General features: G+C 39.6%; 1 protein-coding gene across 1 annotated transcript; it reads right to left on the bottom strand.

The window, feature by feature from the left end:
- Window positions 1–550: 550 nt before the first annotated feature.
- On the bottom strand, window positions 551–16,419 carry LOC108192457 (probable LRR receptor-like serine/threonine-protein kinase At5g59680; the record flags this gene model as incomplete). The annotated part of the gene is made up of 11 exons (XM_064080066.1): window positions 551–1,118; window positions 6,790–6,979; window positions 13,905–13,967; window positions 14,093–14,219; window positions 14,305–14,564; window positions 14,824–14,954; window positions 15,075–15,155; window positions 15,252–15,320; window positions 15,411–15,482; window positions 15,656–15,797; window positions 15,930–16,419. Coding segments are annotated over 11 exons (2,193 nt in total), but the record flags the coding sequence as incomplete, so codon positions are not given.
- Window positions 16,420–16,572: the final 153 nt, after the last annotated feature.

The raw sequence follows: 16,572 nt of genomic DNA, 5'->3' as shown, positions 1-16,572 counted from the left end.
CTCATATATACACTACGGGACAAATATTTGAATTCAAAATATGAATAAAATACTCCCTCCGTCCCTAAATACTTTTCCCATTTGTCCTTATCACGTTTGCCAATACACACTTTTGATCATTAATATCTTTGATTTTATATTAGTATTAAATATAAAACTTTCACTGTATTAAAGTACTCATAAATACGAATCCAACAAGATCACTCATGACTATATTTTATTTTATAGATTAGACGTAAATTAGTAATTTGTCTCGTGTTATGAACAGTGCCGACATTTCAAACGGGAAAAGTAATTAGAATCAGAGGGAGTACAAGTTAACCCGTTCTTTAAACCACAGTTCGTTCAAGTAGATGTTGAATTCTCTGGATCGATTGAGTTGTAGTTTTTTAACTTCAGCAAAGTGCTGGTAAATATTATATTGATCGCTGGCACTCGTCGCGTCCCAAGAGAACACAAAGGGAAAGGGTTCACTAACATTGTGCGGTCCACTAGCAGTCTTCAACACATTTACTGGTACTCGGCAAGTATTAAAATTTACTATCAATTATCAGGTGGAGGGTTCGAATTTGATGTCCTCAATGACTGCGTAAGTTATAAGAAACCAAGAGAATGCATTAAAAAAAATTGTTACAAGAGGTCGAGGATTTGAATATTGATGTTTGTCACTGACTCTGTAATTTATATGAAACCAAGAAAATACAACAAGAGGACAATACAATAACAAAGGTATGAAATACCTAGGTTCTGGAACCAAAGAGCTCTCCGCATCTGTAGGGAACATTTCTATTGCATTGTTTGAATTTGCATCTAGGCCACCGAATTCTATAACCAAGCAGTCTTTTAATTCCAGCACTACTATGTCCATGGGGGGCCTGTTAGACGCGCAAGCCAATGCTAATTCAACTGCTTTCCATGCAGAGTTTACATCATATTTCCCTCTTAACCTCGGATCTACAACCTGTTTAACATCGCCATTTCTTACAATAGATCCAGCCCATTGAGCAATGGGAGTCCTGTTCGTTAATAATGCTGGTCGTCCTGTTATTAGCTCAAGAAGAACAACCCCAAAACTGAACACATCACTTTTTTCCGTTAGCTTATTTGAATTGTAATATCTGCAGTAGAAAAACAAATTCCAATTTTGAGAATATATAAGTGATGGGAAAAAGTGACCACAACGGCAACAACTAAGTGCGGAATTAATCTTCGTTGGACAATACTTATCCCTACTTGTATGAACCTTCGATGAAACAAACAAGTAAAGCAACAATAAACAATAAACAAGACACCAAGAATTATACGTGGAAAACCCCCTCAATGAAAGGAGTAAAACCACGGGACCGTAGTCCACCCAAACAATTCACTATGATAAATTATATGGGTAATACACCAAGTTCTTCTCCAGATAAAACTAGAGGAATACAATCACCTTCACACTCTTGGAATAACTCGTCAAGAAGTATGGAACCAAATAAGCAACAAAAGAACAAAGACCCACGGCTAGGTTCAGCCTCTCCACGGCTCTTTAGCTACTGCCCAGCCCCTCAAATACACCTCCGAATCCGATCTCCACCGTTCAGAATTTAGATATCGGTGTTAGGAAGATGCTGTCCGAAATTTAGGACGATCCGACCGTTGGAACTCCGGGAAACGCAAAAACAAGGCAGCCAGCGCAACCAGAAAATTACCTACGAATTTTCACACAATATATCTCTTTTGCCTATTTTCTCTCTTGCTTATTTTCACAAATATCCTCCTATATTTATATATAGGGTTCCCTTTATTTTTATCTCCTTGTGGGCCAAAACAAGGGTAATCCTATTGGGCTTTTAATCTCATAGATAGAAACTAAAACCCAACAAATCTCCCCCTTTCTAACTATGAGAAAGAGTTCGCCATTCCGGCGATCGAACAACATACCTTTAGCTTCCCTTTAGCTAAAGACTTTGTCAACATATCAGAACCATTATCATCGGTGTGTACCTTTTCCACTTCAAACAACCCTTCTTCAAGAGCGTCTCTAATCCAATGATACCTCATGTCGATATGTTTCGTCCTTGCATGAAATGTTGGATGCTTAGCTATATCGATAGCTGCTTGATTATCACAAAGAACCACATAGCGTTGTTGCGGGAAGCCAAGCTCCTGCATCAACCGCTTTAACCACAACAACTCTTTACAAGCTTCGGTTGTTGCTACATACTCTGCCTCCCCCGTAGAAAGTGAAACACCCTTTTGCAACCTAGATTGCCATGAGACTGCTCCCCCTGCAAAAGTCATCAAATATCCAGAAGTGGATTTCAATGTATCCTTATCACCTGCCAAGTCAGAATCTGTATATCCAATAAGCACTGGTTTATCATTCCCAAATGTAAGACCCAATTTGGAAGTACCTCGAAGATATCGCATAATCCACTTAACTGCTTCCCAATGCTTCTTACCCGGATTTGTAAGATAACGACTGACAACCCCAACTGCAAAGGCTATATCAGGTCTCGTAGATACCATAGCATACATCAAACTTCCTACTGCTGAGGCATATGGAACTCCATCCATCTCTGCAATTTCTTCCTTCGTAGAAGGAGAATCCTTTTCAGTTAACTTAAAGTTGGTAGTAAGAGGAGAACTAACAACTTTAGCTTTATCCATGTTGAACCTGCAAAGCACCTTCTCAATATATTGCTCTTGTGATATATGCAACTTCTTGGCCACTCTATCTCGATGAATACGAATGCCAAGAATCTGTTTCGCTGGCCCCAAGTCCTTCATGGCAAAGGACTTACTCAACTGTTGCTTCAGTTGGGAAATCCTTTCAGTATTTTTGCCAACAATAAGCATGTCATCCACATAAAGCAATAATATGATAAAATCATCATCTGAAAATCTCTGAACAAAAACACAATGGTCAGAAATAGTCTTACGGTAGCCTTGCTTCTTCATAAATGACTCGAACTTTTTATACCATCGCCTTGGTGCTTGCTTCAAACCATATAGACTTTTTAGAAGTCTACAAACATACCCCTCTTTACCTTTAACCTCAAAACCTTCAGGCTGCTCCATATAGATTTCTTTGTCCAAGTCACCATGTAGAAAAGCTGTCTTGACATCCATTTGTTCAACCTCCAAATCAAGACTAGCTGCTAAACCAAGCACCGTACGAATTGATGTCATCTTAACAACGGGAGAAAAAATCTCATCAAAATCAATACCCTTTTTCTGACTGAATCCCTTGACGACCAACCTAGCTTTGTACCGTGGTTGTGAAGTATGCTCATCTTGCTTCACTCTGTAAACCCACCTGTTCTTCAAAGCTCGTTTTCCCTTAGGTAGCTTCACCAACTCAAAAGTATTATTCTCATACAAGGATTTCATCTCATCTTGCATGGCATAAACCCACTCCTTCTTGTGCTCATCTTCTATAGCTTCTGCATAAGATTCAGGTTCACCACTATCAGTCAATAGAACATACTCATCAGCAGAATACCTGTTGGAAGGATGACGATCTCTGTTAGACCGCCTAAGTGGAACGAATGGTGGAACATTTTGTACCGGTGACTCCTCATGGGCATCATCATCCATGTCACTATTTTCGGGAGTATCAGTATTAGTGTCATGTTGGTCATTATCATGAGCATCATCTCCAACCTGCGAGTCCACATGTCTTGCAGGAACTGGATCCAAATCAACCAGATCATTGTTATGTTGAGGAACTGACTCTGCCTTCCCAACATCTTTCAAACTCTGATCTTCAACAAAGATAACATCTCGGCTTCTCACGATCTTCTTTGAAACTGGATCATAGAGCCTATAACCGAACTCATCTTGGCTATAACCAAGGAATATGCACTCTTTAGTCTTCACATCTAGTTTAGACCTTTCATCTTTGGGAATATGCACAAAAGCCTTGCATCCAAAGACACGCAAATGATCATAAGAAACATCTTTACCACTCCAAACTCTATCTGGAATATCAAACTGTAAAGGAACACAAGGTGAGAGATTTAACACATTTACCGCAGTATTCAGTGCCTCACCCCAGAAAGACATCGGCAACTCAGCATGTGAAAGTAAACATCTGACCCGCTCCACTAGTGTTCTGTTCATCCTCTCTGCCAAACCATTAAGCTGAGGTGTCTTTGGTGGAGTCTTTTGATGCCGAATACCCTGCTGTCTGCAATACACATCAAAGGGACCTGTATACTCCCCTCCATTATCTGTCCGGATACATTTCAGTTTCTTCCCAGTCTGTCTCTCAACTAAAGCCTGAAAATGCTTAAACACGTCTAATACTTGATCTTTAGTCTTCAAGGTATAAACCCACAACTTCCTTGAATGATCATCGATGAATGTAACAAAATATAATGAACCACCATTGGTTCGGGTTTTCATGGGACCACAAACATCGGAATGCACCAAGTCAAGTATATGCTCTCTACGAGAGGGAGGACGACTCTTAAAAGAAACTCTGTTTTGCTTGCCAGCAACACAGTGAGAACATCTTTTCAAATGTATATCAGTCAGACCAGATAGTACCTTTTTCTTCGACAGCATATTCATTCCTTTTTCAGTCATATGAGCAAGTCTCTTATGCCATAAATCGATCATATCAACATTCTCCACAGCGTTAACAATGCTAGTAGAGACTTTAGGTTGTGTCATATATAATTTTGGACACCTCTTTCCTCTTGCAACAATTAAAGAACCCCGAGTGAGCTTCCATTGACCATTACCAAAGCTGCTAACATACCCTTCATCATCAAGAAGGCCAGTCGAAATTAAATTCATTCGCATATCTGGAACGTGCTTCACATCATGAAGAAATAACTCCATGCCCGTGTCAAACTTCAGACATACCTCACCGACGCCAACAACTTTTGATATGTCACTGTTGCCCATTTTAACATCTCCAAAATCACCAGAAGTATAAGATGTAAAGAAGTCCCTTCGTGACGTAACATGACACGAAGCACCACTATCAATAGCCCAACTCATATCATCTTGTGCAAGGTTAACAATATCTCCATCACAACAAATCAGGTGCTCATCAGTAGTAGCAATCACCACAGAATTATCATTACTACTGTCAGTTTTCGTCTGATCGTTGTCTGAGCTCTTTTTATTTTCTCGCTTCAACTTTCTGCAGAACTTTTTCGTATGTCCCTTCTTACCACAATGATAGCACTCAACATTAGAATACTTACCTCTAGAACTACTCCGTTGATTACCTCTATTGGCTGGACCTCTACTTTGAGCTCTCCCCTTCCTTTCGGTGACTAGGACTTCTAACTGTGAAGAGGAACCCTGTGACTTTCTTCTCATCTCTTCATTCAGAATACTGCTCTTAGCTAGTTCCATACTGATAATACCATCCGGAGCTGAGTTCGACAAAGACATCCTGAATGTCTCCCAAGAATCTGGTAAAGTACCCAAAAGACACAATCCCTGTATCTCATCTTCAAACTTGATACCCATTCCAGCAAGCTGATTCATAATTCCTTGGAATGCATTCAAGTGATCAGAAATTGTAGTGCCATCTTGATATCGCAGAGACATCAACTGTTTAATCAAATACAACTTATTATTTCCCGTCTTTCGAGCATAGAGTTGCTCGAGCTTGTTCCACAAAGTACGCGCATGTGTCTCTCCACTAATATGGTTCAAAACATTATCATCCACCCATTGCCGTATATACCCACAAACCTGTCGATGCAAAATAGTCCATTCTTGCTCGGTTTTATTTGCAGGCTTCTCCGTAGTAAACACGGGAAGATAATATTCCTTCACATAAAGAAGATCCTCCATCTTCCCTTTCCAAACATGATAATTAGAACCATTCAAATTAACCATTCTACTCGTATTCGTTTCCATCGTTCAAACAAGTTCAAAAACAATAACCTCGCTCTGATACCAATCTGATGGGAAAAAGTGACCACAACGGCAACAACTAAGTGCGGAATTAATCTTCGTTGGACAATACTTATCCCTACTTGTATGAACCTTCGATGAAACAAACAAGTAAAGCAACAATAAACAATAAACAAGACACCAAGAATTATACGTGGAAAACCCCCTCAATGAAAGGAGTAAAACCACGGGACCGTAGTCCACCCAAACAATTCACTATGATAAATTATATGGGTAATACACCAAGTTCTTCTCCAGATAAAACTAGAGGAATACAATCACCTTCACACTCTTGGAATAACTCGTCAAGAAGTATGGAACCAAATAAGCAACAAAAGAACAAAGACCCACGGCTAGGTTCAGCCTCTCCACGGCTCTTTAGCTACTGCCCAGCCCCTCAAATACACCTCCGAATCCGATCTCCACCGTTCAGAATTTAGATATCGGTGTTAGGAAGATGCTGTCCGAAATTCAGGACGATCCGACCGTTGGAACTCCGGGAAACGCAAAAACAAGGCAGCCAGCGCAACCAGAAAATTACCTACGAATTTTCACACAATATATCTCTTTTGCCTATTTTCTCTCTTGCTTATTTTCACAAATATCCTCCTATATTTATATATAGGGTTCCCTTTATTTTTATCTCCTTGTGGGCCAAAACAAGGGTAATCCTATTGGGCTTTTAATCTCATAGATAGAAACTAAAACCCAACAATAAGTTCTGGATGACTTATCTCTCTGTAACTTTTGATAATTAATCTTGAGAGTGGTTTGTGGCTATATTTAACTCTCTACCATTGTTGTATGAATTTTATAAGTAAAATATTTGAATAAGAAACAAAATTAGGAAAATCAAAAAAGACAAAGTTAAGATTTAATTACTCTGGATCGATGTAACCAGGAGTGCCTGCGATACCCGTTACTAAATGCGTGCCACCTTCAGCTGGGTGAGATTTGGACAGCCCAAAATCACCCAAGTTCGCTTGGAATTTTTCATTCAGTAAGATATTGCTAGTTTTCACATCTCTGTGGATAATTGCTGGTCTACATCCATGGTGTAAATACTCCAGTCCTTTGTGTTAGAAAATGGAAAGTTTAAAGCATATTTTTTAATATGTTCTTGATGTAATTTCCGGGACATTTTCTTAGTGAAATCCATTGAGAAATAGAGTTGAATACAGTGGCTTGAAAGAGCTTGAAATGAGAATGTGATTCATTTAATCTGGACAAATGAATCTGGTCAGTATATCTGACAGATACAGATTCATTGAATCTGGACAAATGAATCTGGTCGGTATATCTGACAGATACAGATTCATTGAACCTGGACAAATGAATCTGGTCCGAATGTCTGACAGATACAGATTCATTGAACCTGGACAAATGAATCTGGTCAGAATGTTTGACAGATACAGATTCATTGAACCTGGACAAATGAATCTGGTCAGAATGTCTGACAGATACAGATTCATTGAACCTGGACAGATGAATCTGGACGGTGTGTTGGTGCCTTGGCCTCACTATAAATAGTGAGCCTCGACACTTGAGTTGTAGCACGGGAAAAAACAAAAACACCATTCTCATTCTTCTCTCTTACTCTCTCACCCTCTACTCCGATATATACACATATACATACTGTTCTCGGGCGAACTGAGGTGTTGATCGCTGTTGATCGTACTCGTGTCTGTGAGCAGTTCGGTCTGTGCTGTTTTATCCTGGGAGCGATATTGCGACTACCCATCACAGCGTAGTGGGGCAATAATCACTTCAAGAACAGTCTAGTCTTCATCGAAGGGCTAGGCGACTCAGCTGTTCTGTATACTAAATTCTAACGACGGTGTAAGGTGCGCCTTTCTCTTCTTTTCTTGTAATTTATCAGTCACTGATTATTGTATATACGATCTTCGTGCATGCTATATTGTTGTGGTTTCGTTGGCCTACTCTTGTTTATATAATATAACTGCTCTATACATTGTTGCTGTGATTTTCACTGTGACTTTTATCCTGGGAGCGATATTGCGACTACCCATCACAGCGTAGTGGGGCAATAATCACTTCAAGAACAGTCTAGTCTTCATCGAAGGGCTAGGCGACTCAGCTGTTCTGTATACTAAATTCTAACGACGGTGTAAGGTGCGCCTTTCTCTTCTTTTCTTGTAATTTATCAGTCACTGATTATTGTATATACGATCTTCGTGCATGCTATATTGTTGTGGTTTCGTTGGCCTACTCTTGTTTATATAATATAACTGCTCTATACATTGTTGCTGTGATTTTCACTGTGACTCCCAACAATCTTGAAGTGATTATCTGTTATATTGTGTAGTAAGCAAGATGGTTAATGAGATTGCGGATTCTGTTGTTGGTGGTGGTGCTGGTTCTGGGTCTGGTGTTACTAGTAACATCGATTGGACTACGTATCGTTTTCCACAGCCCATTGATTTATCAGGTATTCCTGATAAATTCGGTGGGGGAGTTTCTTTTTCTCGTTGGCAGAAAAAGATGAAACTGTGGCTTACGGTTAAGGGTCTATGGCCGGTGTTGCAGTATGAGAAACCAGTTGTGGTACAGGAAAAGGCTGAAACCCTTAAGGCCTATGCTATGTGGGAGGAAAAGGATGGGGTGGCTAGGGCTGCTATTCTAGCAGCCTTAACGAACACTCTGTTCGATGTTTACTCATCTGACTCCTACACTGCTAAGACCTTGTGGGAGAAACTTGATCAGACACACAATACTGACTCGCAAGGGTTGGAAAAGTATTCTGTGGCTAAGTTCCTGGACTTCAAACTGGTGGATACAAAATCCATGACTGAGCAGGTGCATGAGTTTGAGACGTTGGTGCATGCTTTGAAGGAGTCCGGAATGGACCTTCCTGAAAAGTTTTTGGTTATGTCTGTGATTGAAAAACTCCCTAAGTCTTGGGAAGAGTTTGCACTCTCCCTGAAAAGGCAGAAGGGAGAGATCACTTGGACTAGCCTGATGCTGGATATCTCTGTGCAGGAGCAGCACAAGTCCAAACAGGGACATGTGATGCCAACTGAATCTGGTAGCTCGAAGGTCAATGTAGTGACTGTGGGACAGAAAAGAAAGTCTGTCGCTAAGAAGGTGAACACTAAGCCCAAAACTGACAAGGGCAAGGCTAAGAAATCAAAGGCCAACAAACCATGTTGGTCTTGTGGACAGGTTGGTCATTGGAGTAAGGACTGTCCTGTAAAGAAAGCAAAGAAAGCTGAGGTGGTAGCACAAGCAAATACTGTGCTTGGAACCACTGATGGGCCTGTGCTTAACATGGTTGTTGGTGAGGCTGTTGCTTCTGAAACCAATGACGGGTATGTTAAGTACAACCCTGAACTATTTTCCACTTATCTGTCTAATGAGTGGTTGATTGATACGGGAGCTAATGTGCACATTTGTGCTGATATTACTCTGTTTGTATCTTATCAACAGGCTCATGGGATGACAGTGACGATGGGGAATGCTAGTGCGGCTCAAGTTCGTGGAATAGGAAACGTGGACCTGAAGTTTGCTTCAGGGCGTGTTCTATCCCTTACTAGAGTGCATCATGTTCCCGAGATTCGTAGAAATATTATTAGTGGAAGTTGTTTAGTTAAAAATGGCTTTGAACTTTCTTTAAAGTGTAATAAAGTAGTTATTACTCAGACTGGTGTGTTTTTTGGCAAGGGCTACTTGTCAGACGGCTTGTTTTTAATAAATGTGGAGCCTGTTTTAGGCGGTTTTATTAATGATATTGCTTCTCCTTCTGTTAATAATATTGAATCATCCGATTTGTGGCACTCTAGGCTTGGTCATTTAAATTTTGGTGCTCTAAAGAATATGATGAACTTAGAGTTGATTCCAAAGCATGCCATTGATAAGACTAAATGTCAAGTATGTGTGACAGCTAAACTAACAAGGAAACCTTTTCATAGTGTGGTTAGGGATTCTGACTTGTTAGATTTAGTGCACTCGGACATATGTGAATTTGGTGGTGTGTTGACTAAGGAACACTGTAGATATTTCATTACCTTTATAGATGATTGTAGTAGATATTGTTATGTTTATTTTCTTAAACATAAAGATGAAGCACTTGAAAAATTCATTAGATTTAAAACTGAAGTTGAAACACAAACTGGTAAAGTACTTAAACGTTTGAGATCTGATAGAGGTGGTGAATATACGGGAAACACCTTTAATGAATTTTGCAAGAGCAATGGTATAATTCATGAGGTGACTCCACCATATACACCTGAGTCTAATGGGGTGGCAGAACGAAAGAACAGAACTTTTAAAGATATGATTAACAGTATGTTGATTAATTCGGGGTTGCCCAAGTACATGTGGGGGGAGGCTCTGAATACGGCTTGCCATATTCTGAATAGAGTCCCTCTGAAACATATGGACAAGACACCTTACGAATTATGGAAAGGCAGGAAAACTAGTCTAAAGTATCTTCGTGTGTGGGGGTGCCTTGCGAAGGTACTTGTCCCTGAACACAAGAGAAAGAAACTAGGGCCGAAAACTGTTGATTGTATCTTTCTGGGCTATCTCGAAACCACTACAGCTATGAGATTTTTAGTATTAAAATCTGACATAGATGGTATAGTGGCAAACACGATAGTTGAGTTTCGTGATGCAACATTCTTTGAGGATGTCTTCCCTATGAAGACTGGTATACCTCAAAGTTCTTCTAGTGTTGATCCTACTCACACATCTAGTTCTATTCCCGATCAAGTGGAAAAGATGACAAATGTGGGGGCAGATCCTACTAGTAGCTCTACTCCTAATGAAGTTGAGGAACCTAGAAGGAGCAAGCGTGCAAAGGTAGTTAAGGACTTTGGAAGTGATTTTATCACTTACAATGTCGAGGACGAACCTTTGACTTTCCGACAAGCCATGGATTCTTCGGAATCTAGGCACTGGAAAGGCGCTGTGAAGAGTGAAATTGACTCTATTGTTTCTAACGGAACATGGGAGTTGGTTGACCTCCCTCCTGGGTGTTCTACTATAGGATGTAGGTGGATCTTCAAAAGGAAGATGAAACCAGATGGCTCAATAGATAAGTATAAAGCTAGATTGGTTGCTAAAGGTTTTAGGCAAAGAGAAGGTATTGACTACTTTGATACATACTCTCCTGTTGCAAGATTGACAACGATCCGAATGCTTGTAGCATTGGCTTCCGTACATGGTCTTATCATCCATCAAATGGATGTAAAGACAGCTTTTCTTCATGGTGATCTTGAAGAAGAGATTTATATGGATCAGCCTGAGGGATTTGTTGCATCTGGCAATGAGAGCAAAGTATGTAAGTTAGTCAAATCCATCTACGGCTTGAAACAAGCACCTAGAGACTGGCACAAAAAGTTTGATGACACTGTTTTGACTTTTGATTTTATAGTTAATGATAATGACAAGTGTGTCTACTATAAGGTTAAAGGAAATGAACATATTGTGTTGTGCTTGTATGTGGATGATATACTACTGTTTGGAACCAATATTGAGATTATTAACGAGACAAAGAATTTCTTGAAAAAACACTTTGAAATGAAGGACATGGGTGAGGCGAATGTGATTCTTGGACTCAAGTTGACTCAGTCAACTGAGGGAATAACCTTGTCACAATCTCATTATATAGAGAAATCTATACTTGAGAAGTATGGTTATTCAAATTGTAGAATTGCTAGTACACCATATGATCCTAAAGTTGCTCTTATCAAGAATGCTTCAGGTGTACCTGTGTCTCAGTTAAGATATTCTCAGATTATTGGTAGTTTGCAATATCTTGCTAATGGTACTAGACCAGATATAACATATTCTGTGTCTAAGTTAGCAAGATATACAAGCTGTCCAAACAGAACTCATTGGGATGCTCTAGATAGAGTACTTAGATATCTGAAAGGCACCATATATCTTGGGTTGCACTACAGGAGATATCCGAGTGTGCTTGAGGGATATAGTGATGCAAGTTGGATAGCTAAGAAGTCTGGTTCCAATGGAGTGACTGGATATCTGTTTACCCTTGCGGGTGGAGCAGTATCCTGGAAGTCGACTAGACAGACTATAGTAACTCGGTCTACGTTTGAGGCCGAGTTGTGTGCATTGGATGCCACGGGTACGGAGGCTGAATGGTTACATGGACTCATGTCTGTGTTACCTGTAGTAAGTCGTCCGCTACCGGCAATTTCTGTTCATTGTGATAGCCGTACAACTATCGACAAGATCAGAAGTGTCAAGTATAATGCTAAAACAAAGAGACACATCCAAGTTAGACTTAAGTCTATAAGGGGTTTGGTGTCTGATCGGACTATTGCTATTGAGTTCATTGGAACTCAAGATAACATAGCTGATCCGCTGACTAAAGGGCTTGAGCATGCTGTTGTCCTTAAGTCAAGGTTGGGGATGGGACTGATAACCCATCATGATTCATCTACAGCGGGAACCCAATACATCTGAGAGGAGATCCCTCAAAGTGTATTCAATGTGGTAAACAAGCTGTAAGGGTGGATCGGTAGTACCTTTAACTACAATGTAGATACTTATGCATCTGAGTCTATCCCCTGCAAACCTAAAAGGTACTGACACTGCAAGTATAGCAAGAGTTTTTAGAACTCTGAATGGGGTCAAGTCATTTGACGAGATGGTTGCAGTACATCTCTGGAGATGCCCAGCTAAGCGAATGTAATTGTGAGGTCGCAATTAGAGGAAAGGGTTATTCCTTGAAACATTCGACGAACAGGATCGAGACACGACCATTAATGTCTCAAAGCCGTAGATCGGCACCATAGCCTTTGACCTGTCGTCGTCTATGGAGTGTGGTTACACCCAACGGATAGAGATTCAAGGTGAAACAATCCATCTATATCCGGTAGCCATCGAAGTAGGGGACTTAGGAGGGTTCAAACCCGGAAGGGTACCTACTCTGAAAAACAAGTCATGATGAGGACTAATATGCATATCTATATGGATTTGTGGGGGATTGTTAGAAAATGGAAAGTTTAAAGCATATTTTTTAATATGTTCTTGATGTAATTTCCGGGACATTTTCTTAGTGAAATCCATTGAGAAATAGAGTTGAATACAGTGGCTTGAAAGAGCTTGAAATGAGAATGTGATTCATTTAATCTGGACAAATGAATCTGGTCAGTATATCTGACAGATACAGATTCATTGAATCTGGACAAATGAATCTGGTCGGTATATCTGACAGATACAGATTCATTGAACCTGGACAAATGAATCTGGTCCGAATGTCTGACAGATACAGATTCATTGAACCTGGACAAATGAATCTGGTCAGAATGTTTGACAGATACAGATTCATTGAACCTGGACAAATGAATCTGGTCAGAATGTCTGACAGATACAGATTCATTGAACCTGGACAGATGAATCTGGACGGTGTGTTGGTGCCTTGGCCTCACTATAAATAGTGAGCCTCGACACTTGAGTTGTAGCACGGGAAAAAACAAAAACACCATTCTCATTCTTCTCTCTTACTCTCTCACCCTCTACTCCGATATATACACATATACATACTGTTCTCGGGCGAACTGAGGTGTTGATCGCTGTTGATCGTACTCGTGTCTGTGAGCAGTTCGGTCTGTGCTGTTTTATCCTGGGAGCGATATTGCGACTACCCATCACAGCGTAGTGGGGCAATAATCACTTCAAGAACAGTCTAGTCTTCATCGAAGGGCTAGGCGACTCAGCTGTTCTGTATACTAAATTCTAACGACGGTGTAAGGTGCGCCTTTCTCTTCTTTTCTTGTAATTTATCAGTCACTGATTATTGTATATACGATCTTCGTGCATGCTATATTGTTGTGGTTTCGTTGGCCTACTCTTGTTTATATAATATAACTGCTCTATACATTGTTGCTGTGATTTTCACTGTGACTCCCAACACTTTGTTCATGAATAGCTCCAGTGGTAAGAATTTTACGTACTAGTAGAGTAGAGAAAAATCAACTTGTAGAAGAATTTATAATATTAATTCAAACCTTCTGCTACATTAAGTGCTATCTCAAGTCTAATTCTCCAACTCAAAATGTCAAAACTTGTTCCTGCATTCGTGAAAGTTGGCACCAATCGGTTAAAGCTTAAATTTTAATTAATTACACCAATTTACAACTTTTGCTTCCATAAAATTCCTTAACAATGATGAAAACAAATGTGAAACAACATTTACCTGAGAGATGCTCATCTAAGCTCCGGTTTGCCATGTACTCGTAAATGATTCCCCTGTTTGTGCTCTCGTTGCAGTAACCAAGCAGACAGGTTACATTCTTATGGGAAACGCTCATCAAGAGACTGGCCTGCAATTCGAACACACTATGACACTAATATGACATGTATATGAAAAAACATAAAAGATAAAAACAATACCTTATGACGACATACCTCAGTTTCAAATTCTCTTTGACCTTGAGTTGATGTTGCAGAGAGCATCTTCACAGCAACTTCAGCGTCGCCTATATAGCCATGGTAAACTTTCCCGAAGGCTCCTTCCCCAAGCACTCTCTGGAAGTTTCTTGTGATGTTCAGGACCTCGGAGTATGTGAATTGTCTGTTCTTGTTCTTTCTCTCTAATTCGCTATTTCCTGCTTGGGTTTGGCTACTGGTATCATGGATATGGCTACTGGCTTCTGTAACTATTTTATCTGGAAAGGACAAATCGGATGATTTACACGTACAGTTCTTTTTACATTCACGTAATTTCTTTTTATTACTAAAATATGTGTAAAAATGAACTAAGTGAGTAGTATACGTATTAAGTTGTTTATACTTATTTTTGGTTGCTTACCAGATTTCTTAAACACAGTTTATCCAACCGATTATATAGCTCATCATGTGCAAAATAATATTTAATTTTACCAATTATTTAACCTTCGAAGGTTTTCAGTCAATTTCCGTTAATACCTTGCATTTTTCTCCCTCTGATTATCCATATGCCAAACAGTATTGCAGCCAAGAGTACCGAACCAAGTACAGTGCCGACAACTGCAGGAATATACTTCTTCTTCTTCTCTTCATTTCCAGAATCGTCATAACTGCATAAGTGCATATATAATATATAAAGAGGAAGATCAGTCTGGCATATGAAGTGTTATAGATAGACACACTTTGTACTCTATGTAAAAATCTTCTAGCTAGCAGAGTAAAGCATAAACCTCAATGACAGAATCCCATTCTTTTGGTTTTCTAAGAGTTGAGCTGGAAGTGGACCAGTAAACTGATTTCCTTTCAACTTCCTGTGTGTCGAATCAGAAAATTAAGATCAAAATCAGTTATTTCCTCATATAAGCATAATTTCGTGGAGAGGCTGTTTCAGGGTATAAACAACTTACAGCACACTTAAAGTGAGGAGAGATAAAAATTCTGGCACTTGCCCGCTTAGGCTATTGTTAGACAAATCCCTATTGAAAAAAGGAACCGCATAAAATGAATTTAAACTGGGAGAAATCAATCTAGACAAGAGACAATTGTTGATGATTATGTACACTTACAAAGTTCTTAGTTGTGTAAGATTGGCTATAGAGGGAATGATCTCTCTTGTTAGTTGACTGCTTGACAAGTTCCTGAATTAAAAAAATCAAATGATGAATATATAGGATCAACATGTGTATGTACTGAAGCTTTGGAAATGCAGGTTGGAATTCTGTGCAGGCCTAATTAAGCTGTTCTACAAACTATATATAAACACGAAAATTTAATAAACTCTTAGTCGCATCATGTAAAATAAAGCGCGTACAATGATATTATCCTGGCGGAGTGATTAGAGCTAGGGTAGCTGCAATTAAGACCTTCCCAGTGAAAGTCTTGTGGTTCACATGGATCTCCTTGCCAGTCTTTTGTCACTTCATATGTGGACTTGATGTTAAGAATCGCTGAGACTACACATACAGATAAAATACATGTGTGTTATCAGAAATCTGGTAATGTTAAGAACAGCTGCATTTACTGAATTTAGATGCAGTGACCAGTTAATATTTAGGATATGCGGAAAAAATGCTGGGAATACATACCATCTGTCTCATTTGTTCCTGAGTCTGAGAATTTCTTCACACTATAAATCTCGTAGGCATTGATAATGGGTGGAAGGGTTGAATTTTCTGTTTTCTTGAGTGAGATTGTATACCTGGTTTTGCCTGTCACTACTGAATTAGATAAAACGGTATTCACCTCCAAATACAGTGGAACAAACGGTCCTTTATACCACAGTTGTTCGTTTAAGTAGATGTTGAATTCTCTGGATTGATCGGGTTGTAGTTTTTCAACTTCCGCAAAGTGCAGGTAAACATAAAATTGATCACTGGCACTAGTGGCATCCCAGGAGAACTCAAAGGGTTCACTAAAGTTGTCCGGTCCACTGGCAGTCCTCAACACATTTACAGGGACTCGGTAAGCATTTGAATTCTCTATGTCTGACTGCGTGCTGGTTCCTGTACTGGTCCAGCTAACGGTCCACCATATTCGATCAAAAATGTCATCACTGTACCTATTTAAAGTAACCAGTCAGCCTTTTACGTTGTCTATTGACATACTCCCTCTGTCCCTTAGAGTTCTAAATGTTTGGATTGGACACTGTAACTAAGCAAAGTGTATAAAGTAATGGGAAAAAGAAGGAAAAATGGGTAAAGTGATGGAACCCATGAATATTTAATTGAT

The sequence above is a fragment of the Daucus carota genome, chromosome 6 (assembly GCF_001625215.2).
Source record: "Daucus carota subsp. sativus chromosome 6, DH1 v3.0, whole genome shotgun sequence".
NCBI classification, from domain to species: Eukaryota; Viridiplantae; Streptophyta; class Magnoliopsida; order Apiales; family Apiaceae; genus Daucus; species Daucus carota.
This window is presented reverse-complemented; position numbering and strand designations above follow the sequence as displayed.